The sequence below is a fragment of the Bufo gargarizans genome, chromosome 1, assembly GCF_014858855.1.
Source record: "Bufo gargarizans isolate SCDJY-AF-19 chromosome 1, ASM1485885v1, whole genome shotgun sequence".
Lineage (NCBI taxonomy): Eukaryota > Metazoa > Chordata > Amphibia > Anura > Bufonidae > Bufo > Bufo gargarizans.
In genome coordinates, this window is record NC_058080.1 from 395,178,042 (window position 1) to 395,204,042 (window position 26,001).

General features: G+C 42.3%; 1 protein-coding gene across 1 annotated transcript in view; it reads right to left on the reverse strand.

Moving 5' to 3' along the window:
- Nucleotides 1-20,763, reverse strand: part of TRIM14 (tripartite motif containing 14) — a 94,132-nt gene extending 73,369 nt beyond the window's left edge. Inside the window, exon 1 of the mRNA XM_044285786.1 lies at nt 19,981-20,763. Within this exon, the coding sequence (XP_044141721.1) occupies nt 19,981-20,586 (606 nt within the window). The 5' untranslated portion in view covers nt 20,587-20,763. The remainder of the gene's footprint in view (nt 1-19,980) is intronic.
- Nucleotides 20,764-26,001: the final 5,238 nt, after the last annotated feature.

A 26,001-nucleotide genomic window follows, 5' to 3' on the forward strand; every position in this document is an offset into this window, starting at 1 on the left:
CGGTGGGGTCTTCTGCTGTTGTAGCCCACCTTTCTTTCCCATTCTGACATTCAGTTTGGAGTTCAGGAGATTGTCTTGACCAGGACCACAACCCTACATGCACTGAAGCAACTGCCATGTGATTGGTTGACTAGATAATCGCATTAATGAGAAATAGAATAGGTGTTCCTAATAATTCTTTAGGTGAGTGTGTGTATATATATATATATATAGATATATATATATATAGATATATGCTAACTAACTAATGTAATGACACAGGAAAGCATAGAGCACCGCAATAACACTGCTGCCTCTCTCAGATCTGCAAAATACTGCATACAAGGGGTGCTGGGGAGGTTCTTATATAGTAAGGGGGTAGGCAACTTTCCTATTGGTTGCTAGGGATGTTTCTAAGCTCAGACAAAGACATTGCAGCCTCCTCATTGGCCCACAAACAAGAAGGGAGGTTACTGATTAAAACAAATCTAGAATATTCAAAATTACAAATAGATATCACTATATTCTTAATATTTGAGAATTCTCGAAGTGCCGATATTCGCAATTAATATTTGCTATTCAAACGCTATTCGCGCCCAACACTACAAATAAGGCTTAGAAATATTTCCTTGTAATAAACCCTGTTAATGGCTGTATCAAACAAAACACAAAACAAGAACGGTTTGCTGGAATTACAGAGCAGTACAATGGCAATTTGGATTCCAGTCAGTGCAGCAAGGTGTAATAGGATTGTTCCTATTACCCAGGCTGTACTCTCCCCTACTGTTCTACATAAATGCTGTGGAATGATTCCTCCCTATCCTTTCCCTACACCTTGAATAATCTTTCCCTGAACTTGTAAATCGTTTTTTTTCAGCACAATTAAGTCTTTCCTAGCACTGTCCCTCGAGCCTGCTGACGTCTCTCCCTGCACTAAGCACACTGGAAAATGGCAGAATCCAAGATGGCTGAGGCTATTTATAGGGCTGTGACATCTCAGAGCTGGCTGCTAATTGGCTGCATGCATGGCATTATGGGTGATCCCGCATTCCCAGAGTTCCTTGCTCCATGTCCTCACACATGCAGCAGCCATTTTAGGAAATAATGTGATTTGTTACCACAAATGTGAGGAAATTCTGATTCGGTGCGACTCAAATTTTTTCTGAAATTCTGATCTAATTCAACTTCGTCAACTTCGATTCGCTCATCTCTATACACAACCTTATCCTATATCTTGGTGCATGAAAAAATAGATCCTCAAAAAATGGATAGTTTCTGTGTGCAATCAAGTTTTTTTCTCATTAATAGTAGGGCCTCATGCACCCGACAGTTGTTTTGGTCCTCATCCGAGCCGCAGTTTTTGTGGCTAGGATGCGGACCCATTCACTTCAATGGGGCTGCAAAAAAAGCGGACAGCACTCCATGTGCTGTCCGCATCCGTTGCTCCATTCCGTGGTCCGCAAAAAAAATATAACCTGTCCTATTCTTGTCCGTTTTGCGGACAAGAATAGACAGGTATATCAATGGCTGTCCGTGCCATTCCGCAAATTACGGAATGCACACGGACGCCATCCGTGTTTTGCAGACCGCAAAACACACAGCGGTCGTGTGCACGAGGCCTAAGGGCCATTCTCAGTCACAAATATGGACATGAATAGGACCTGTGCTGAGATATGTGGATGGGGGCATTGCGACCAGTGTTCCCTCTAAGGCCTCTTTCACACGGGCATTGCGGGAAAATGTGCTGGTGCGTTGTGGGAACATGCGCGATTTTTCCGTGCGAGTGCAAAACATTGTAATGTAACGTTTTGCACTTGCGTGAGAAAAATCGGCATGTTTGGTACCTAAACCCGAACTTCTTCACAGAAGTTCGGGCTTGGGATCGGTGTTCTGTAGATTGTATTATTTTCCCTTATAACATGGTTATAAGGGTAAATAATAGCATTCTGAGTACAGAATGCATAGTAAAATAGCGCTGGAGGGGTTAAAAAAATAAAATAAAATTTTTAACTCACCTTAATCCACTTGATCGCGCAGCCGGCATCTCTTCTGTCTTCTGTGCTGTGTGCAGGAACAGGACCTGTGGTGACGTCACTCCGGTCATCACATGATCCATCACCATGGTAAAAGATCATGTGATGACCAAAGTGACGTCACCACAGGTCCTGTTCCTGCACACAGCACAGAAGACAGACAGAAGAGATGCCGGCTGCGCGAGCAAGTGGATTAAGGTGAGTTCAATTTTTTTCAAAAAAATTGAACCCCTCCAGCGCTATTTTACTATGCATTCTGTATTCAGAATGCTATTATTTTCCCTTATAACCAAGTTATAAGGGAAGATAATAATGATCGGGTCTCCATCCCGATCGTCTCCTAGCAACCGTGTGTAGAAATCGCACCGCATCTGCACTTGCTTGCGGATGCTTGCGATTTTCACGCAACCCCATTCATTTCTATGGGGCCTGCATTACGTGAAAAACGCACAAAATAGAGCATGCTGCGATTTTCACACAACGCACAAGTGATGCGTGAAAATCACCGCTCATGTGAACAGCCCCATAGAAATGAATGGGTCCGGATTCAGTGCGGGTGCAATGCGTTCAACTCACGCATTACATCACATCCACGCAGAATACTCGCCCGTGTGAAAGGGGCCTAAGTTGCGCGGCCGCGCAGCAATTATTGTGAATTGGCCAGTCTAATAGTCTTAATACTCAAGCCGGACGGGACGTTACGATTCTGTAGCGACTTCCGCAAACTTAATGAGGTTTCCAAGTTTGACGCGTATCCCATGCCCCGAGTGGATGAGCTTATTGAGAAGTTAGGCCAAGCCCAGTACTTCTCTGTTTTGGACCTCACCAAAGGGTACTGGCAGGAAGCTGCCAAGGAGAAAACGGCTTTCATCACACCAAAAGGGGCTGCATCAGTATAAGGTATTACCCTTTGGTCTAAATGACGCTCCCGCCATGTTTCAAAGGCTAATGGACATTGTACTCCGTCCACATTATCGGTACGCTTCAGCGTACATGGACGATATAGTTATCCGCAGTACCGACTGGAAAAGTCACCTACCTAAGGTACAGGCTGAGGTGGACTCCCTTAGGAAGGCTGGCTTAACCGCTAACCCAAAAAAGTGCACGATAGAGTTAGAAGAGACTAAATATCTAGAGTATGTCATTGGGCGCGGAGTCATCAAACCCCAAGTAAACAAAATAGAGGCGATATGGAATAGGCCCTGACCTGTCACCTCTAGGCAAGTTAAGTCGTTCCTGGGGATGATGGGCTATTACATGAGATTTTTCCCCCACTTTGCTACGATAGCCCCGCCATTGACAGGACTTTTGAAGGGACATAAGTCCGTGATGGTTCGCTGAGATGATCAGGCGGAAGAGGCGTTCTTAGCTTTGTCAGCCCTGTGTGTGTCCCCGGTTGTGGTGACGCCCGACTTCAAGCAGAAATTTATAGTACAGACGAATGCCTCTGAGATGGGCCTCGGTGCTCTACTGTCCCAGGAATTCAACGGAGAGGAGCATCCCGTTGACTTCCTCAGCCGTAAGCTCACCCAAGCCGAGACCAGGTACAGTATAGTGGGGCTCTCAACTAGAGGGCTGAGAGCCCCATGCGGGTAAACAGGCCCCCTAAAGCCTGTTGTGGACCGCTAGTGAAAAACTGCTAACAAGGTGATTGTTTTGTTCTTTGGACTTTCCTTTGTGTGAACTAACACTAAAACTGAAAAATGTTGCTTTGTTTTTGCCCTGTGTGTAAATAAACACTGAAGTTTTGTTTTACAAACAGTTTTTTTTGCCTCTGTTCTGCGTCTGCTTACCCTGCCTACCAGAGCGAATCCCCACAATAGGTCTATCTATCTATCCCACAGGGGTTATGGTGTAACCTCCATACATTTGCTGCACAGTATACATTATAATACCTGCGCCATGCTATACAATATACATTATAATCCATACACCATGCCGTTCAATATACAATATAATACCTACCCTGTGGGGTTATGTTGTATATTGTACGGCATGGTGTCTGGATTATAATGTATAATGTATGGCATGGAGCAGGAATTATAATGTATATTGTACAGCATGCTGTATGGATTATATTGTATATTTTACTGTATGGTGTATGGATTATAATGTATATTGTACAGCATGGTGCTGGGATTACAATGTATACTGTATAGCACAGTGCAGGGCTTATAATGTATATTGTACAGCATGGTGCAGGGCTAATGTATACTGTACAGCACTGCAGGGATTATAATGTATATTATACGGCATGGTGCAGGGATTATACTGTATATTGTACAGCATGGTGCAGGGATTATAATGTATATTACACAGCATGGTGTAGAGGTTATACTGCATATTGTATAGCATGATGTATGAACTATACTATATATTGTATGGCATGGTGCAGGGATTATAATGTATTCTGTACAACATGGTATAGGGATTATACTGTATATTACACAGCATGGTATAGGGTTTATACTGTATATTACACAGCATGGTGCAGGGATTATACTATATTGTATGGGATGGAGCAGGGGTTACATTGTATGCTCTTTGATGTGACAATTATCTTAGGTTTTCCTATCGTCCACCTTTGATGGCGCTGTGCCCAGCTCTGAGCCGACCCCGCTCAGCAACTGCCAAGGCTTAGAGGGAATACTGGTTGCGACCACCTTGCAATCCAGCAGTGTTGGCTGTGCTTGTACACTACAGGAAAAAGTACTGGCCTCTCTGGTGGCCATGACCGTGGGAATGCACATAGGCATGCATGTGAAGTGCCCCCATTCCTGAATATGAGTATTGTAGAATGTGATAGAAAAATGAATCCAACCAGCAAAGTAGGCAATATGGATATTCACAATACATTAGTAATTGCCTTATTTTAACTTTCTCTAGATTATAAATGCCATTTGCTGAAGTGACACCACCCCTTTAATGCCCTATTACACTGCCCAGTGTTCAGGCAGTGCAAGCACTGATGGATAACACATTAATTGGCGATCGTTTTCACCGGCCTTATTATTACACATTATAGACACACTGGAGCCACTGTGGAGGACTGAAGCCGTAGGGAGAGGGCAAGTATGAATCTATCGCTTACTAGATACTAGTCACAAATATAGAAGAGGATTCTTTACGGTAAGAGCAGTGAGACTATGGAACTCTGCCTGAGGAGGTGGCGATGGTGAGTACAATAAAGGAATTCAAGAGGGGGCCTGGATGTATTTCTGGAGCGTAATAATATTACAGGCTATAGCTACTAGAGAGGGGTCGTTGATCCAGGGAGTTATTCTGATTGCCTGATTGGAGTCGGGAAGGAATTTTGGATGGACAGACTTTTTTTTTTTTCACCCTTATAAACTATGTTATTATGTTTACTTGTTCATCTGCTGCTCGACCATATGGTCGAAATATTGGGAATGAGCGATCATATGAACTGTTGTTTGTTCCTGATAATTGGCACGAATAATGTGTAATAGGGCCCTTACAGATTGGGGATGGACAGAAAAAGCTGGAGGTGGGAAATCTTGTTTTGTGTTAATCATGGTGTAAAGTGAAATATTTGTGAATGTTTGTATACTGTATTGTTAGGGTTGGCAACATGGTGAAGCGGAAGAGATGTCCAGAATGCCATGTGGCTGTCAGACATGGGTGCAGGACTCCTGTATTGCCATGGAGTTCTTCTGCTGTAGGTTAGTTAATGCCCTTGGTGTATGGTTGCCAACATTTGTTCTCACAGCAGCCTGGAGTTCAACGGGAGGGGGACGAATAGCTTGGTGAGAGTGCTCGAGTGAAAATTGCCCCAAACAAAAACTGAAGGTCAGGAAATGTCAGACAAAAGGCCAGGACTAAAGGGGTTTTTAAAAGTGATCTGCGGCTGGAGCAACTGACAGCAACAAACACTAACGTCTGAATGAGGCATAAGGCTGTGTTCACACTTGAGTTGAGCTTTCTGATCTACTGATCCATCAGAAAAACAAAATACATAGAAAATTGATCTGTTTTAATCCCCATTTGTTTGAATGGAGATCAGTTGAATGGGCTTAATCGAACACGGATGGAAGTCAGAAAAAATAAGGAAAAACTGAGCACAACCAATGCTCAAAATAAATATATTCTTTTCATCAGAAGAATGGAAACCTCAAAGCAAGTGTGAACACAGCCTAAGGCCTCATGCACACAACCATGTTTTTTTCTCATCCGATCCACATTACATGCTAAGGGAATTTGAATGGAAAGCCAAAAGGGCACAATTTAGAGATCCTTGGGCTCTTGGTGCACACGACCACACTGACAGAATCTTTGCACATACCCTTTACATCTGGACACAAGCAGCTTACCCACTATAAAGCCAGTGATGTCAGAGCCATGTGCCTCAAGTCTCTTGAGCCGATGATCAAATGGTATATACTGTACATCAGAGCCAACGTCAGCTATCTTGTCTGAAGTGCAGTCATGACCAAGTAGAATCCAAGTGGAGGAGAAAGAGCTCAATGTGGAGCTGGTGGAGGGGGGCATCGTTGTGTTCATGAGTTATGACTGGGTGGCATGCTTTCCATTTCCAGTATATGGAGTATTTTTGCTGCATAATGGTCATGGCATCATTCAGTCAAGGCATGGTGGTAAAAATACAGTTGTGTGCAAGAGGCCTTAAGAGTAATGGAGTAATGAAAAAAAGATTTTTGTATCTATATTTTCTATATTATTAATATAGTAAAAACTCAAAAACAACGTCATTGTGCCTGCTGATCTGAGCAGGAAAGAGAACAAGTCGGGGGGTGATGTGTTCTGTTCACCAGGGGAATAAGGCTAGATTAATTTTTATTTTATTTTATTAAAACAACAGGGGCGGGTTCCGGCGCGCACATGTAAAGCGGTGCAGTAAGTGAGCTCAGTCTGCCCAGCTATTTACCGCGGGAGCTAGCTGAAATCCGGGGACATAAAACCCTGAAATCATACCTCCTGACATTCCCTGGTGCTTCATGGAAAAATTCAAAGTGCGCAGCAGCTCCCCGCAGACAGACTCTCCTCTCCCGCCGTGGGAGACTGGAGTGCAGCAGAAAGGCAAGATGGCCGACGCGAGAAGCAGAGCAAACTGCTCCTCGTCCCAGCCTCCCCACCCATCAGAAGCGGGAGACTCCGGGGGTACTTGACTAGATGGATCCCAGCAAATACCAGGGCTGGAAATGCCTTGCAAAGAGTTGGCGATAGCGGTTGCACAGTTGTTGGCCCCAGATATAAAGGCCAACTTGAAAGCGACGATAGCTGCCACTATGAAGCAAATGCAGAGCGAAGTGACCCAAAACTCAGCACGTATCCAAGAGTTGGAGCAAAGAGTCTGGGTCTTCGAAGTTGAGCTGGAGAAGGCTCAAACTCAGGTCAGAGAAATGCTACACTCAAACCAGGCATTGAAAGATAAAGTGGAAGACCTGGAAAACCGCTCCAGAAGGAGCAATTTGCGGATTATTGGTTTACCTGAAAATATTCCAGCCGGTAATAGTGGAAAGAGCAAGTAGAATTGGCCCATTGAGAGAGGCTCCCAAAGAGGGCCCCAAGATGAGACCGTTCTCACACATATCTACACAGTTGGTACAAAAGAAAATCAAATTTGCCCTCATATACCCAGCCATTCTGAGAGTCTTCAGACAAGATGGTAGAATTGACACCTATCTATCACCCAGAAGCATTGGATGAAGTGGAATCCCCTAGAAGCTCGGGGCGGGAAAACACCACTTAGAGGACGCCCATCGCCATGGGGTACCCACAACGGAGAGAAGTCGTGCAGGAGATCCGATGGCATTTCCCTGCGATCATCTGAGAGAGACCAGACCCACGCTTCAAGTCCGCAATGGGAATGAACTGTTTTCCCTGAGTCTAGTTCTAAAGGCAGCGAACTTCCTCTTTTGCAGTGACTTACGGCCACAGGTCTGAAGGTATCGGGTCCTTCGGTTGGGGTGAGAACTGGGGGTTAAAAGGGTTGAAAGGGGACTTTAGACAAGATTATCTTTTGGCAAATATGTTTTTCTGACCCCAATGGTCAGAACAAGGAGGGGGGAGGGATGGGACGGGCACTACGGAGGTAAATTAATCCGAGGTAGAGGAGCAAGGTCATGGTGACTCTAAAAGTGGAAGAATCTGGTATAGTGGATGCCAGCTGCCCTAACCAGTTCAGTGCGAAAAAAGAGAAGTCCAAACAGACTTTAGGCTGGTTGCCACGACCTAACGAGGTTACGAGGCGAGGCACTTTGTTAATGTTTATGTTATGGGATTGAGGGGGGAGTTATTGGTTCTTAATCTAGTCATATTCCATGATTACGGCTTCAAGATGGGAAATTGGATGTATGCAGGTAGATGGCCTCCTCCAGGGAACAATCTCTAACCAATCTCTCTACCCTTCAAATTATGAAGATTATTACATGGAACGTAAAGGGACTATGGTCCCCTCAGAAAAGACTAATGATTCTTAAACATCTTTGAAAAATGAACGCAGACATAGCGCTGTTACAAGAAACGCACCTGGAGGAGGTAGATTTCTGGTGCATGCAGCGTCTTTGGGTGGGTCGGGTATTAGGCTCTCCCTCAGAGGGCAGAAGAGCAGGGGTGCTTTTACTAATACACAAAAGGTTGAGGCAGGAAGTTCTTTCCACTGACAGGGATGAGAATGGGAGAATACTGAAGGTAAAACTAGATACTGACGCAGGACAGTTGACCATAATTAATGTATATCAGGCATGCTCAACCTGCGGCCCTCCAGCTGTTGCAAAACTACAACTCCCAGCATGCCCAAACAGCCTACAGCTATCAGCCTACAGCAGAGCATTGTGGGAGTTGTAGTTTTACAACAGCTGGACGGCCGCAGGTTGAGCATGCCTGATGTATATGGACCAATTCCAAACTCTGCGCAGGCCGCTTTTTTTTAGAGATTTGGAATTGGCAATCCTACAGGAAGATTTAAACCCAGATTTTAGGAGCAGGGGATTTAAATGTGGTTCATGATACAGAGGAAGACCGTCGTCATGATACAGGTTAGACAGGAACCGCATGATAGGGCAACTGGGAGGAGATACCCTCAAACCCTTACTAAAGTCCACGAACCTGACATGTATGGAGGTCTCTCAATCCGATCGAGAGGGAATTTACCCACTTTTCACATGCTCATCTGTCGTGGTCTAGACTGGATTATGTCCTAGCCTCACCATGACTTATGAGGAAAATACAGCTATCAGAGATCACAGATATGGTAGTCTCTGATCACGCGCCAGTATCCGTAACATTAACAGAAAACAACAGGGGCTTCAGGATTGTGAGGGTGCACTAAGAGGGAAGCACTATTGTAAGGGGCAGCTCTATTGTAAGGAGGCACTAAGAGGGCAGCACTACTGTAAAGGGGACACTTAGGGGGCAGCACTACTGTAAGAGGGGAACTAAGGTGGCAGCACTACTGTAAGGGGTAACTAAGGGGGCAGCACTACTATAAAGGCGACACTAAGGGGCAGCCCTATTGTAAGGAGGCAGCACTATTATGAGGGTACACTAAGGGGACAAAACTACTGTGGGGCACACTACGGGTGCATGACTAGCTTGTGGGGGCACTGAGAGAACATTACTGCTGTTAATGGAGCACTAAGAGTGCAATATTATTGTATGGGGGAACTAAGAGAGCATTCTACTGTGAAGGGGACACTAAGAGTGCATTACTACTGGGGGGGGGGACACTAAACGGATATTCTAATGCAGAGGTGTAGCAAGTCTTTTCTTGCACCTGGGCCAAGGATTCAGATTTGCACCAGACAGATTTAGCAGCCTTGGATCCTTCAGAGAGACCGAGGCTGCCACAGGAAATGAATGGTTACTCAGATCACAACTAAGAGGAGCAGTTCCAGCCCAGAAAGCGCTGCGCTTCTGGGTTTTCGGCTTTCAGATGTTGTGGTCACATTTGACAAATTTGTCAGCAACCGGCATTATCACTAGTCGCAGACATTAGTCTTGGGTGTCTGCTGTTTAAAACAGTAGGCACCTGGCGGCTATGGTGCCCGCTGTGCTCACGAGCAGGCGTCATATTTAAATACCCAACTTCTTCTGTAAATTTATGGTGGGCGGTCGGGAAGGGATTAATATTTAATTTAAGGAGTCACTGTACTTTCACACAATTTAATTTAATATAGAATGGTTTGATTAGCAAATTTCTAAATCACTTTATTTTTAAAAAAATCTGCCTGCATCCACCTGGGGGAACGTAGATGGCCTCTGCTTGTGAGAGAAATGCATCTAGTTGTGCAAGTGAAACAGAGAATAATATGACTGAAGAAGACATTAGGAAAGCCCAAAAAGACATGTTCCTTTATAGTTATGTTTCCACAATGAAGCACAGCCATTATGCAAACTTTTTTTTAGGTACATTTTAAAGGAATTTTTATAATGGCTGATTGCATCAAAAATACAATTGTCAGTTTTTTAACACTGTTTACAATTTAATATGGCTGTCAAGATTTTTTTTTTTACTATTAAATAATTTTTTATTCATTAATTATAAATAGATTTTTTTCTCTTGGATCAAAATTTTTCCAAAGTATTTGATACTGGTTTGCATATAAACAGGGTTGCCAACCTCTTTAGCAAATATTTCTGATCAACTGAACCAAATCACAGACAGACCCACATTTTGACAGATATATACCTCACCCTCCATGCCACACTCTAAAAACACACTTACCATACTGCCATTGAATATCAAAGATGCCAAAAATAAAGAGTTGCCCAGGAGTTACAAAGCACCATAATCACCTTTTAAAGACCTCTTATAAATGTTACAGATATTACGTTTTATGTTTGACTTGGCAAGACCTGCATGTGCAGCAACGTGCAGGGGGACAGCCGGGAGGTGGGTGGTATTGGTAGTAGTGGCACTGATAGGAGTGGTAGTAGTTTACAGTGGCTGTCCTCATTCCAACGCCCCCTGGAGCTGTGCAATCAATGGAGGGTGCAATCTTTCTTCCTTCAGAGAACACTCAGGTATTGGGGGCACCTGACTGGTGTAAGGCTGAGTGCCCTTGATGTTAGGTATCTGCGTGCAAGGCAGGACTCCCACAAAGTGCAGGTTAATCATTGGTGGCAACAGTGTTGGGTGCAAGGCAATGAGGAGACTAGTGTAAGGTAACAAGTCCAACAAGCTTTACTGATGTATTCTTGGCAAATAACACTTGTGAGGATAAGTACAGTCTATCCAAATGCGCACACACACACACACACACACACATGTCGGGGATGAATATGGCATAGTAGGCTCTATAGATTCTCTATATTAAATCTAGACAACTTCCCAAGTCAAATAAAGGGCCACTTTTCAGTATGATGCCTTCTCTGTTCAAACGAGCCGCCATTTTCAGTCTTTCCGTAAAACAGTCCTTCTCTGGAAGTTATGTCTTTCACTTTATCCTGGGATGTAACCCTGCAACATATGGCAATAGTACAGCTTTTCCTGTTTGACCATTTCCATTACAGGGTGGAGACCAGGATGTTCCCTGGTGACTATATGCTGTTATCTAGTTCACTAGTAAATACACATACAACCTCTTTAGTGTGAGACATTTGTTTTAAAGAGGACCTTTCACCGATTATTACACTGTGAACTAAGTATACAGACATGTAGAGCGGCGCCCGGGGATCTCACTGCACTTACTATTATTCCTGGGCGCCACTCCGTTCTCCTGCTATGCCCTCCGGTATCTTCGGTCACTAAGTTATGGTAGGCGGAGTCTGCCCTTGTTCTTCTGTAGCGCTGGCCAATCGCATTGCAGAGCTCACAGCCTGGGAGAAAATAACCTCCCAGGCTGTGAGCTCTGCGCTGCGATTGGCCAGCGCTAGAGCAGAACAAGGGCAGACTCCGCCTACCATAACTTAGTGACTGAAATCTCCGCCTACTATAACTTAGTGAGCGGAGATACCGGAGGGCATAGCAGGAGAACGGAGTGGCGCCCGGGATAATAGTAAGTGCAGTGAGATCCCCGGGCGCCGGTCTACATGTCTGTATACTTAGTTCACATTGTAATAATCGGTGAAAGGTCCTCTTTAAAGGATGTTTCCATCAAAAATGCTATTCTTTTAAACTGAATATTCATAGAAAGCATTTTTTAAAGAATTTTTAGCTGTTTTTCTGTTTCATTTCAGCACTTCTATGCCATAGAAAAATATTGTCCTTCTGTAGCAGTCAGCACAAATGATATGCAATACATTGTCAGCTTACTGCTACTGTGATGGGAAGATATTATCCAAAGGGTAATCCATGTAATAATAGTAGGTAAAGAATTGGAATGACTGATGTATTGTTCTCTTGATAGGCCTAGATAAAGATGACCATAGAAGAGCATTGGACTTATCAGTGTAATGTAAGATGCTCGAATTTAGTTACTACAAGTGGGACTCTGCCTGGTCACATTGATAGTCTGAAATAGTTAAGCACTCTTTGCCATGCTAATACTCCCAACAAAAAGAAACTTAAAGGTTTAGTCTCATCTTGGCCTTTCATGGCTGAGATAGGAATAGGTACAGAAAGTGCCGGGCAGGGGTAGGAGGAGAAACAGAAATGGCTGAGTAGCTGGCACTCCACTGTTTCCATAACTACCTTAGCAGTGAATGGGATCTACCCAAACAGTGTAAGACAGCAGGCTACAGTGTTTCCATAGCTCCCAGGTTACCGGAAATTGCATAATTTGCTGTGATACGGTCATCTGAATGAGCAGGTATTGTGATTATTCCCATCTCAGAGTGACTTCAAAAATTCTATCCAAAAAAATAAACACCCAATGTCATGACAAAATTTAAAATGAAATGAAATCACTCAAGCATAGGTAGCATATCGTTTTTAGTTAGCTAACTAGCTAAAAGGAGCATTGCTATTGAGGAGGGTTCATACACACGAACGTGCCGTGTTTTGCGGTCCGACGTTTTAGACGCCGGTCTTAATAACCTCAGTGGATCGCTGAAGTCATGAAGAGGTGCAGTCTAAGCTTCCTTGCTGGCTTACATTTAGACCATTTTCTACACCTAAAACAGGCGTATGAGGCGTGAATGAGAATAGCCTGTACCCTTCCAGACCCATGCTATGCCCACTTTTGTAGACCTGACGTGAGCGGGGAAAAGTCGCAGATTGCGGCACAAATAACCTCTGCGTCTCAATCTGCACCAGAAATACGCCTAGTAAAGGGGTATTTCTGGATAATAAATGACCCCATAAGTCTTTAAAAGTAGTTGAACATTATAGGCAAGTCTACATTTGTAACAGGCAGGACAAATACAGTTAAGTGGCGTCAGCAAATTGTCAGCCATAACCAAATTGGTGGTAGGTGGGGCCAAGTCAAATATTGAGGACAATCATTCTATATACAGCCCTATAGTGACCTGTGGAAACCAATCATTACATATATAGCCCTATAGTGAGACAACAACCCCGTGACTGTATATATTGTAGTTAGACAACTTAGAACACCAGAATTAGACATACTGAGCTGACCTAAACTGATATATGTAGCCCTGTTACACATGCAGCCCTAGTATAGCACATAGTACCCTAAACTTAGCATAGCCTTTTTTTTTTGTATTAGTTTATTAAGTAATATAAAAAAGTAAATATACAATGTTTAATGTCACAATGGTACATGTAGAAGAGCCATGTTTCAGCGATTGATCTCAGAATTTTGCTTGTACATAATAAGAGGAGGTCTTGCCGCCTTTGATACATAACCAGCAAAAAATAAGAATAAACAACAAAGATAAGAACCCAGTCACGTCACAATCATACAGAGTGTAGCAAGATTCATAGGTATACCTTTTGTCCTGTAGTCGCCTCCCAAGAGTTAACACACCCTTTAATTTAGCTATTGTGTCACAAGGTCACCTTTAAGTCCTCATTGCAGTACCATGTAGTATGAACAAAAGGAGCCATAAGGTTGATGATTTCTGTCTGCAACAGAACTGTAGCAATGAATCTGCTCCATTTTTTTTAAAGAAGGGTTCGCTTTGGTTTATTTTCGGTCGCTCTTTCTCTTATTTATTTATTTTATGCACATATATATTCCACAGCTCTTTACAGACATTATCATCACTCGCTGTCCCCAATGGGGCTCACAATCTAAGTTCCCTATCAGTATGTCTTTGGAGTGTGGGAGGAAACTGGAGTACCTGGAGGAAACCACACAAACCCAGGACCCCAGCGCTACAAGGCGCCAGTGCTAACCACTGAGCCACCGTGTTGCAAATTTGCATATAATGCTTTAATTGTGGGATAACTTTTAGTGTAGAAGGGACACTGGGGGATAGCCAGCGCTGTAAAAGGGATCTTTTGGCAGCCAATAAGATAATATGAACAAGGCTGGAAATTTAGCCCTTTTTTAGTTGGTGCTAAAAAGTGGAAAAGGAAGGGCAGAGGAGCCAGCTGGATCAGTTCGCTCCACAATTTTTAGGTAAATATTAGGACATCTTTCCAAAATGCTTGCAACTTTTGACAGAGCCAAATACAATGGTAAAAATCTTCTTTAGCGTGTTAGTATGGTCCAGGCATTCTGTTAAATGAGCTGGAGGCCAGGATATCAAAAGCATCTCTTGTATTTTCCAAAAAGCGATTGGACTCCGATTTCTCTATTTTAATGCCTAGGTATTTAATATGTGAGGTGGCGATAGAGATAACTGTTTTCTCCAATAACAGTGTCCCCTCTGGTAAAGGGACCCAATCCAAGGATATCACATTTGGGAGAATTTACTTTAAACCCCGCTGAAGCTCAGAAGCTTTGAATATGGGCTAGGACTAGATCTAAATGACGCATTGGATCAGCCATGAAAAAAAATGTCAGTGCCGCTTTTATACCCGTGTATAGATTGGAATGTTCAAACATGTAGGGCAGTGGCTTCAAGGCCAGGTCAAATAGCAAAGGTGACAGGGGCACCTTGTCAAGTTTCCTTCTTCAGTGGAAATGTGTTGAGCAAATCAAAGTCCACAAAGTCGCAGCAAAGCCGAATTTCCTCGTGCTTCATGGTAGCGAATCTATTTAACCTAAAATAGTAAAAAAAAAAATATCATACTTACCTACTCCATTTGCTTGCACGGGCTGGCCACCACCATCTTTCTTGAAGATCTCACCCGAAATCCTGTGCACGGTGACGTATGACGTCACCACACCAGGCCACACAAGATTTTACACCAGATCTTCAAGCAAGATTGCCTGTCGCGAGCAAATGGATTAGGCAAGTATGATTTTTTTTATTTTTTATTTTTATTTTACACCAGAATTTTGCTATCAGATGCTGAGATCATGTATGAACGTGACATCTGAGGGGTACAATGACGGGGAGCGGTGCAATCGTTGCTTTCTGTCATTGCACTCACTACTTACAAAGAAATGTGCTTCGTGACTAAGTAATTCATCATGAACCAAATTTTTGGGTAAAATTCGTCTAAGCAGCCGAATCAAATTTTCCAATACTTCTCTCATCTCTAATCACTACCCCAGGAGTCGAATACAAGGCTCACGAGAAAGATCTAAACTTACCAGTGATACAGAATTTATCCATCATCAGTGGACATTATGAAAAGCCTTTTCGGCATAAAAGCACCAGACACCTCTACGATATGTTATGGGTTGGTCTGAGTGCAGCCTTTATCATCGTTGATTTTACTGATGTGTACCTTCGCCCATAAGCCCCCTATCTAAATTCACCAATGGTAGGCTTATTTTATTACCATGATGAAAAAGATCAGCCTCATAGGAGGACCAGTGCATTTGTTCTCTGTGTTCTAAGATGTCATAGCCGGTTTCCAATTGTCCAGTGCATGTGGTGATGGTTTAAGCAAGTATTGATTATAGGCTATAGTTCTGCCCCTTTGTCGTCAAATATAGTAGTGCCATAATGGTATTTTAAAAATGTTTAAAAAAAAATAAAAAATCACGAAAAAAAATTCCAAAAATATGGCTATTATTTAGTGTATATTTTATTGTTCATACACTAAATTAAAAATAAATAAATACATGTATTAGGTATCCACATGACTAACCGGAAGAATTTATTTATCAGGTTATTTAGTGTGAAACATGAGTGGCATTAAAATAAATGCCAAATATACACTTTTTGGCTAGAAAAATAACACACCAAGAAGTTGGAATGAAATGAAACTTTCTATGTGTGAAAGTGATCATTAGTGTTAAACGAATCAAGCTTTAGATCATAGATCCGAAGTCGATACGTTCAAAAACACTTCGTTTTAATGCTGTCCGGAGACCTGCCATTTTATGTTTATTTGGGTAATGTATAGGGGCAGTGATACTGACCATTTTTGTAATATACTTTAATTACTGAAATTATACATTTCTATTAAAAAACTAGCTCTAAAGTGACCCATTTTACATAACTGTGGATACTTGCTAGCACTGACCGTGTTATGTAAACAGAAGACAGAGGAGCGTTGCTAAGGCTCAAAATGGGCCACTTTAGAGCTATTTTTTTTATAGAAATGTATAATTTCAGTATACTACAAAAATGGTCAGCATCACTGCTCCTACACATTACACAAATAAAAACAAAATGGCAGTTACACTGTAAAATGCATTGCCTCCGTGGAGGCAAAATTGGTTTCAGCCCAAGTCACGTGAGACTTCGGTGAATGAATTTGGTAATCACTTCTGCGTATTTAAAAACATTTCAAAATAGTAATCCGAAGTTGGGTTTGATACCAAGGTATCAGCTGGTACTAAACCAGACTTTGGATTGCTAATTTTAAATGTTTTTAAAGATGTAGAAATGAATACCAAATTAATTCACCGAAGTCTCACGCGATTTTGGGTGAAACGAATTTTACCTACTCAGAGGCAATACATTTTAATGCTGTAGAGAGACAGTGCTGCATAAATAATGTGTTAACAAAGCAGACTGCACCAGACAACTAATTTTTATAAGGTGACTTGCGTACCACAACCACAAGATTAATATCTGACCACTTTCACCATTCCAGCTGTTATCCCAACACTCCATGCCTGCTCTGCTGTCCCTACAGCCGAGCCAGGTTTCCTCATTCTCTCCTGCTGCCATGTGCCGCGGGGGCATCAGGTAGCTTAAACTGTTGCATCTGTGCTCCATACCGGAGCTTACTTCCTGCTTGAGTCCTGTACTGCTTGTTAGGGCGTGCAAGGGCGTGACTCTCCTCTTTTGTGAGGCAGCACAATTGCTGGGTTGCAGGGAGTATTTAAAGGTCCTTCCTGCCCCCAGAAAGGCGCCTGAGCAATCTTGGTCACTAGCTAGTCTAGTTCCTTGTGTGAAGGTGTTTGGAAGTTTCTGCTTTTCTGTGTTCCAGACCCTGCTTCTCGATTTAACAGATTTTTCTTGATTTCTGCCTGCCCTGACTTCAGATTTCCTGACCACGTCTTTCCCCAAATACATTTAGTTTTGTTTTGTTTTTTGTATTAAGACTTTTACATAATAAAACCCACTTTTAAAAAAATAATAATAATGGTTTTGCATTGCAGTAACTCAAGACCCATAACTTTTTTCTTTTTCTTTCTGCATTGGTAATATTTTGGGGAACACAAAACTTTTTGATTGCTTTTTATTGTTTAAACACTATTTATTAGTCCCACAAGGGGACTTTGACATGAGCTCCTCTTATCGCTTCTATAATACACTGTGCTACTTAGGCTCCTGTGGGGACAGAGTTGCCACATGACTCTCCTTAGCACTTGAAGAAGGACCATTAGATCCAAAATGTTGCTACTGGCTGCCATTTCACTGTCACTATCATGAAACCCTGATGAAATAAATGGATTAAGTATTTGTGGGAAAAAGTCTAGAGTGCGGTTTCACTCTGTTCTTGGCAGTGGCTTTCTGCTCTCTCTCAACTGACAAGGCCAAATGTGTATGTATATGGTATGCTGGGAGAGATATCTGTTGGCGAAACAGCTATTGAAGGTGTAATGGCAACTTTAGAGTATACTGTACATACTCGCAGGTTGAGAACATAGGTGCGTTGACATGAATGTGAGCCATGTTACTCTCTTAAAACAAATGATTGCAAACGCTTGAGCAACAGGGCTCTCCCATGTTCACTTGTAAGGTAGAGAAAAGCATGAGAATTGTTTGCTTAAACTATTCTGCTCTGAATGGAAGAAAACTACTACTACTTTACTCTCATATTTGTCATCAGTCCCTTTGAAAAAGCTTGGCGAGGCAAAACATGCGTCAGGGAAACTGCTTCTTTTCTCCCCCGGGTTAGTATGGCGCATCAATTTATGTCTATTTTTATATTTATGCATTGATTATGGCTGCACCAGTAGACTGTATTGATCATTACTTAAATTCTGATACCCGTATGGGCCAACTAATGTGGGTTAAATCTTTTACTCGGTAGTCTGAGTTCTTTTCCCCACAGTAATTCCTGGTTCTTGCCATTTTGCACTGGTCGCTTTATCTAATGTTAGATGCACTTTACTGGCCAAGTGGGGTCTCTATCACAGTACTCATCCGCATTATTTTATCTATGTGTTTATTGTCATTGTTACATTGTGTTTCAATAAAGTGATGTTTTGTTCTATTGCATGTGTGGTCTATGTGATTTGGTAGAGAGGTGTTCTGAGCATGTCTGAATTCAACTATTGGGAAGTATCCAGCTCTGTTATGATAAGGCTGAAAAGACTGAAACAGATAAGGGCATTTTCAGAGCAAAGGTCCATTTACATGTTGCAATTCTTCAAACCAAAGACGAATGCTCATTGGCTTCAAAATTGTTATGAAGATCTGTTGGATATTTCCCTCAGTACAATCATCGAACCTATGCCACCATTTTCAAGTGCAGTGCCATATGTGTTCTTAATATATATGTTGGAGAAGGCTACGGTATTTGCATTTTTACTGATGCACAATCAAGATCTGTCATAGTAGATCTATTGATAATTGTTGTCCTTCATGTGCATATGGATTATTGCTACATAATTGTGGAAACTTTGACTTACATGACATATAAATTAAACTTTAGAGATCAACTACCAACACTTGCAATAAATCTATGACATTAAACGGGTACTGTGTCAGACTTATGCCACCTGCCAGAAAGGAAGCAAAGTCCGGCTCCAGCAATCGTGATTATTCCACATGATTAGTCCAAGTTAAGGTTGGCCAGCACTCAGAAGATAAAACCTTCTTCATTTTATTTCAACAAATTAGTAAAATACAACTCCATTGGCACATTGTGTTACTTCCAATTAGTTTCGATCAGTACAACTATCCTAATCATGGCATGAATACAATTAATGGAGTGATCTGTATAAATAGTATTGGGTAATTATTATACTATATATACAGATCACTCCAATAATTGTATTCATGCTATAATTAAGATTGTTGTACCTATCGAAACGCATTGGCTTTAACATAATCTGCCACTGGAGTAGCATTTTATTAATTTGTAAAATAAACAAGGTTTTACTTTCTGAGTGCTGGACAACCTTATCTGGGATTAAAGGTATATTCCAGGATTTTACTATTGATGATCTAACATCAGGACAGGCGATCAATATCTGATTGGCGGGGTATGACACCCCACATTCCCGCCAATCTGCTTCTCTTAAACTACACAGCTCCATCCACTGCAGTAACCAGCTCTGTCCACTACACAATGTATGGAGCTGTGTAGTTCTGACTCTGGAGCGACTCAGGAACAGATGATCAGTGGGAGTGAGGGGTGTCTGACCCAATCAGATATTGATGGCCTATCTTGAGGATAGATAGTAAAACCCTGGAATACCCCTTTAAATTACAGCAGTAAACCAGTATGGCACTTCATAATGTACAAAGATGGAAACAATATCAAGCACATTTCCAGTATTGTTTGATACAACTTACAGATATGAAAATGGTTACATCTCCAGCAAGCACTTAGATAAAGTATGCATTATAAGTTATATTAATCTGTTAATGAAATTTTGTAAATAAAATAGTGTACCTTTTTGTGTGTGGCTTCTTGCTGTATGAGTGTCACTGGGTGTCCTTTGTGTGCTCCTAGTAGGGGGCAAAGTGTACACACACATACTCTGCATGCCTTGCAGAAGAGCTCCAATGGCCTTTCCCTGTGCTCCAGACACCAGCGTGTCCTTCTCCTCATCTCCCCCATCTTTCTAGCATCTTTGTTTTCTGCATTACATACTTGGTGGTTGGCTTTATCTTCCTCCAGCATGTGTGGCTGAAAGTGGTCAGGGCAATATGACTCCCCACAAGTCAAACAGCTCCACTGGGCAATGCATGGGCTACAAGGTGGGCACAAGTCACACTGTAATGGCTTTTGGCGTTCTTTTGGTTTCCCTTCCCTCGGCAATTTGCAAGAGGGGCATGGCCTTTCACAATCAGGAAGATTCTGCCAGAAACCCTCCAGGCAGCTTAAACAGAAGCGGTGCTCACAAGACACCATTAACACGGGTGATGAACATCTAGAATCACATATACCACACTGATCAACTGGTCGGCTGGAGCTGGAGGTATCTGTGGGCATCATATGTGAATCTGTCCTGCAGAAACAGTTCTGTAAAATATCACTTTCTTCCTGCTTGTCCATTACTTCTCCTCTTACTTCATGTTCTGCTCACAGGTGGTAAAAATATGAAGGTCTAGTAGAATGTTACAGCCAGTTTACAATATCAACAGTCTTCTAGCTAGTCTTGAAAAACCTGTAATCACCTCTGTTGAAAACGATGGCTTTGCCTTTGTGCTGTTCTGATGAAAGGAGGACTGATTTCTGTCACCAGGAAATGAAACTAGACTCTCTTTTGCACGTGATAGGTTGGATAACCCTTTATTGACCAGGTTCACTTGAACAATTCGTACCATGTTACAGTTAAACAGCTAAGATGCATTTGTTTGCATTGCTTTTTATTTAATTGTTGAGGTTTTTTTTGTGATAATTTTGACTTATGTCTGTAGCACTTTTATTATTTTATTTGAATCTCCTTGAAGAGACCAGTCCTGTATGGAGACTTACTGGAAGCACTCCAGGGTATGAAGACTTATTGGCAAGGATCCATGGGAAACAAATATGCAAAGAGGTATCTCCCAAGAAAGAGAACCATCTCGCCAGTGCTACCTATTGGAAGTGGCTCCTTATGAGTCAAGACTATTTGATATAATCTTTTCCAATCCGGTCACGATTCAGTTTTTCCCTTAGGTCTACATAAATTCATTTCATAGGCGCAGAAAATGGTCTAAATGTAAGACAGCTAGGAAGCTGTCTTACATTTAGAACTGGCGCTGGCCGAAACTGCATGTTGATGGTATGATTGGCTGAATTCAGCCGATCACTTGCCATTGTGCTCAATTACCAGTGAGTCCGTTTTAAAAAAACAAAACGGACTTCCTGGTCAGCCTTGGTGGGATTGTTCGTATGAACAATCCCATGGATGACTTATAGGCTGCAATTCGGCCGATCATTATTCCAAATGTATGGCCAGCTTTAACAGTCTTCATGTCATACAGCAGACAGGGCACAGCAGGGAGGCTTCTGTTCCAGCCAGTTGTCGAAATCTGCCCATACACATTTCGAAGACACTGGAGAGAAGGAAATTTAGGAAGAAATTGCTGCGGGTTTTTTTTGTGCATTTGTCTATGATTAGTGTGTCTTTAAAAGGAATGTGTCATCAGAAAATTACCTATTTTAAATTGGGTTTTTATGTTAACCATATTTGTTTTAGAATTTTGGTGATTTTTTTTGTAATATTTCATGGCACTATCTATATTGTAAAGAAAAAATCTAAAATCTTGCCGTTTTTACTTTGACAACAATGCCTAATAATAATAAGCAGACACTTCCTGCTCTGGATAAGTAACTTCTTAGCAGCATCTAATTATCATCACAGGCAATATTACAGTGAAGCACCTCTTTATATAGATAACACAGGATCTACCATTCACAACAGGTGATGTGATAGACAACATCATATGTACATCTACTCCCTACACAATGATCCCTGCACAGGTCACAGAGCATGTCTAGAAAACTTTCCCATTGGTATCAATGAACACCTTCTGTCTATTGTGCCTATAGCCCTGTGGCGTCTATAAAGCATCTTTCTAAATGCTGTTAACTGTAGCTCAGGCAAGATGAGCTAAGTAAATAGAAGAAATCTACAGTCAGAAAAAAAAAAGGGAATATGTTTCACTATCGCTATTAATTAATATATGCCATATTTTTCGATTTATAAGAAAGTGGGAGGAAAATGGCAATGCGTCTTATAAAGCGAATTCTAGAAGCGCTCATTAATTTGCAGGAGGCACAGGGAGTGGTGAGCGTAGCACTGCTAGAACTAGCTGTACTCGTCGCTCCCTGGTCTTCTTCCAGGCACCTGCTGTGCTGTGTCCTTACTGCATACAGCATCAGTATGTATTGCATGTAGATGTGCACTATGACCCGACACGTCAAGTCACAGTGCAGCAAGGCACCAGAGAGCGGCGCTGAATCTGCAGAGTGGTGGAACTGTCCAGAGGAGGAGAGGTAAGTTGTTTTATTTATTCTACTGTCTGCTCTATGGTCTGATAAAGATTGGGGGACTGATCTGAGGGCTAATGAATATTAGGGGTCTGACCGGAGATCTGATGAAAAACATTTTATTTTCCTCCTCTAAAACCTAGGTGCATCTTATAAAGAGAAAATATGTTATAGTATCTATGTGATACATTCTCTTTAAATATTGATCATGCCTCCATAATAACAGACAGGCTGATCTAATTTAAAAGATGTCATTGGTCTTAATCCCTAGATAAGGAATATATATATATATATACATAATGCTTTATATATGTCTTATGTTAATGAAATTGTATCTGACGACATGATAAAGCTAGCAGTGTTGCCTGACCGTATAGCTGTAAAACATTTGTCCCTTTTAGTGTCTTAATGTTTTAAAAATATCATGTTAAAAACTATTTCAATAAAGATGTGGTTATTATATCCAAGACCTGTCCAACAGTTTCCTATAATTTACTACTGCATATTTTCCATGTTCAATGGAACCTAATTATACTTGCATATTAAGCTTCTTTCACATTAGCGTTTTTTGCGGATCCGTCATGGATCTGCAAAAACGCTTCTGTTACAATTTAACAAGCATCACAACAAATCACAGCTCTGGAATTCTCCCCCAGCAACCGTTCTCCACCAATCAGCTTCCAGGATTCTTCAGCCAGCCAACATCCAAAGAACTGGAAAAAAACGGTTACCTCAGAACACCTTTACAGGTACCCTAAAACAAAAGAGCAGGAAAAGAGAGAGAAGAGGGGGGACGGGGACGGGGAGGCACTACATGTATATGCATATATATATATATATATATATATATATATATATATATATATATATATACATATACACACACATACGCACATAAAAATGTACCAATATACACATACCCTACATATATAACAGAGGTGCTGTCACGGCCATGGTTATGGTTGTGACTCCTTGAGACCCGCATGCATTTGCCCGCGGTCTTTTCCTTGTCAATCACAGGTGAGGGCCAGTATCTTGCCTCACGTGTGGTTGCCGCTGGCAACTTGTGGTTGTTGGGCAGTGGAGCAGCCGGAGCTGGTGGCTGGGCGGCTCGCTGTCCATGCGTGCGGTGGTTTTTGGTAATGTGTGTATGTTATGCACTTTAAATGTCTGGTGTGCACTCTGTTTTATGTTTGGTGTGCACTGTGACATTTTCCCTTCACTGTAGCTGCCCGTGGCACCGTTTGGTTTGATGTACATGTGGTGGCAGTGCCTCGGCCTTTTGGCCGGCTCCCAGGACACATTTGCCACACATGTCGTTGTCATCGGTAACAGCTGCAGTGAGTATTTGTGTGTATTTCCCCTTATGTGGTCTCACTACACTTCCTGGTGTTTGAAGGGTTAATTCCCTTCGGTGTGTGTGTGTACACTGGGTGTGTCTGTGTGGGTGTTACTACTTGGGCCTATAAAGCCTCATTGTTATCTCCAGTCTGAGGGGTACTTCAGCCATGGCTAGCTGGAGTAGCCTCCTGTGTTATTTCACCTGCCAGTGGGGGCCACCCTTGTGGTCATAAGTTTAAGTTTATGTGTGATCTTTAAGTTGATGTTTTCCTTTATTATTCTGTGCAGCTATGGATCTGGGTTCCTGTGTGTGTGCTGAGTTCTATTTGTATTGTTGTGGACTTCAGCTTGCCTGCACACGGATCCAGTCAGCAAGGCTGTGGCAGGTGGCTGGAACTAGTGCAGCACCTGCCATATCCATAGGCCTGTTTCTGTTCCCCTTTTTCCTGCAGCTTGGCCAGTGAGACTCCTGTTCCTCCGTGTCCAAAAGGAACAGGTCGTCTTACCCTTCACTCCTAGTTCAGGGACCGGTCGGAGGGTGAGTAGGGATCCGAGGTTCCTGAGCATGGGCCTTCAAGGTCGGCCCATGCAGCTAGGAGTTAGGGATGGATTAGGGATGTGTTAGGAGGTGACCTGCTCCCTAATTCTGTTGTCCTGGCTGAGCAGCCGTTAACATCTTCTGGCATCGCACGGCTGAGGGTTTTCCCCATCCTCAGCCGTGACAGGTGCCTGTGCCCATGTGTCCCCCCAAGCTAAACGCTCTGGGGGACTATTCATTATTTTGTAACTGGAGAAAGCACTATGGGGACATTGCAGCTATGAAAAAAAGCATTTTTATACTGCACACATTATAAGGGGGCCACTATGGGGAAATTCGTTGAACGGGGGGCACAAAATTTTTTTGGGGGGGGACTGGCACACATCTTAAAGGAGACTTTTCTCTATTGGCACACACAAGAGGGTATTTTTGTACTGCCACACATTATAAGGAAGCTTTTTTGTACTGGCACACATTGCAAGGGGGAATTATTTTATTAGCAAACACTATAAGGGGTCATTTTTTTGTACTGGCACACATTAGAAGGGGGTATTTTTTTACAGGCACACATTATAGGCGGGATTATTACTACTGGGGGCAAAATAAAGAGCCATTATTACTAATGGGTGCACTCTGGCAGAGAATTATTACTATTGGTGGAACTTTTGGGGGGACTGCTACATGAGGAGGCACCCCGGTACAGTATCAGCTTAGCACAATTAATTTTGGATGACACTATGTTTACTGCACTTTAAGTTTCAGAGACACTATTTGCTGGGCACAGTTTTTTTTTTTTTTAGGGCATTGTGTGCCAATAATAATTATTGAAGGGGAACTATCTGTGTGGTAATTGCATTTTTAGGGGCATTATCTGTCTCTGCAGTGTGCAGAAAGGCTAGGTGCACCCCTGGATCTTACTATTATACCCACTGGGCCCAATGACTATAATGTGGTCTGGCGGGGATTCTGCTAGACCAGGCATGCTCAACCTGCGGCCCTCCAGCTGTTGCAAAACTACAACTCCCAGCATGCCCTAACAGCCTACAGCTATCAGCCTACAGCATGGCATTGTGGGAGTTGTAGTTTTACAACAGCTGGAGGGCCGCAGGTTGAGCATGCCTGGGCTAGACAAAAACTGCCCCAGAGAGCTCCAGCAGGCTGTTCTCTGACGGAAATATGAACAGAAGTGTGAAACTAGCCTTGCATGCAAAATCTACATAGAAATACAAAGAAAGATCGGAGCGGTTATCTCAGCGTGTACTTCTAGTACATGACCCTGGAATTTGTAATGTATACAAACTTCCAGTGGAAGATAAGGGAGCTATTTCCCACAGCATTATTGGAAATGTCTTTGTTCAGTCTTCATGGCACATTTTACCAAAGTATTGTAAAGGAAAAGTCATAATGTCTTTCCAAGTAGTTCAAACATATTTGTATGGAATATTCTCGGCTTCTCTGCAAATGTGCAAGATAAGGAAAGAGTAAAGTTCACAGCTCTCCTGAAAAGTCCAGCAGTGTTCATATAAAAGACTGGGCTTATGATAAGGGATTTTAGAATGTACCTGCACTTTCTAACCCCAAAGTTCATCATCATAGCTGTCAGATAGACAATC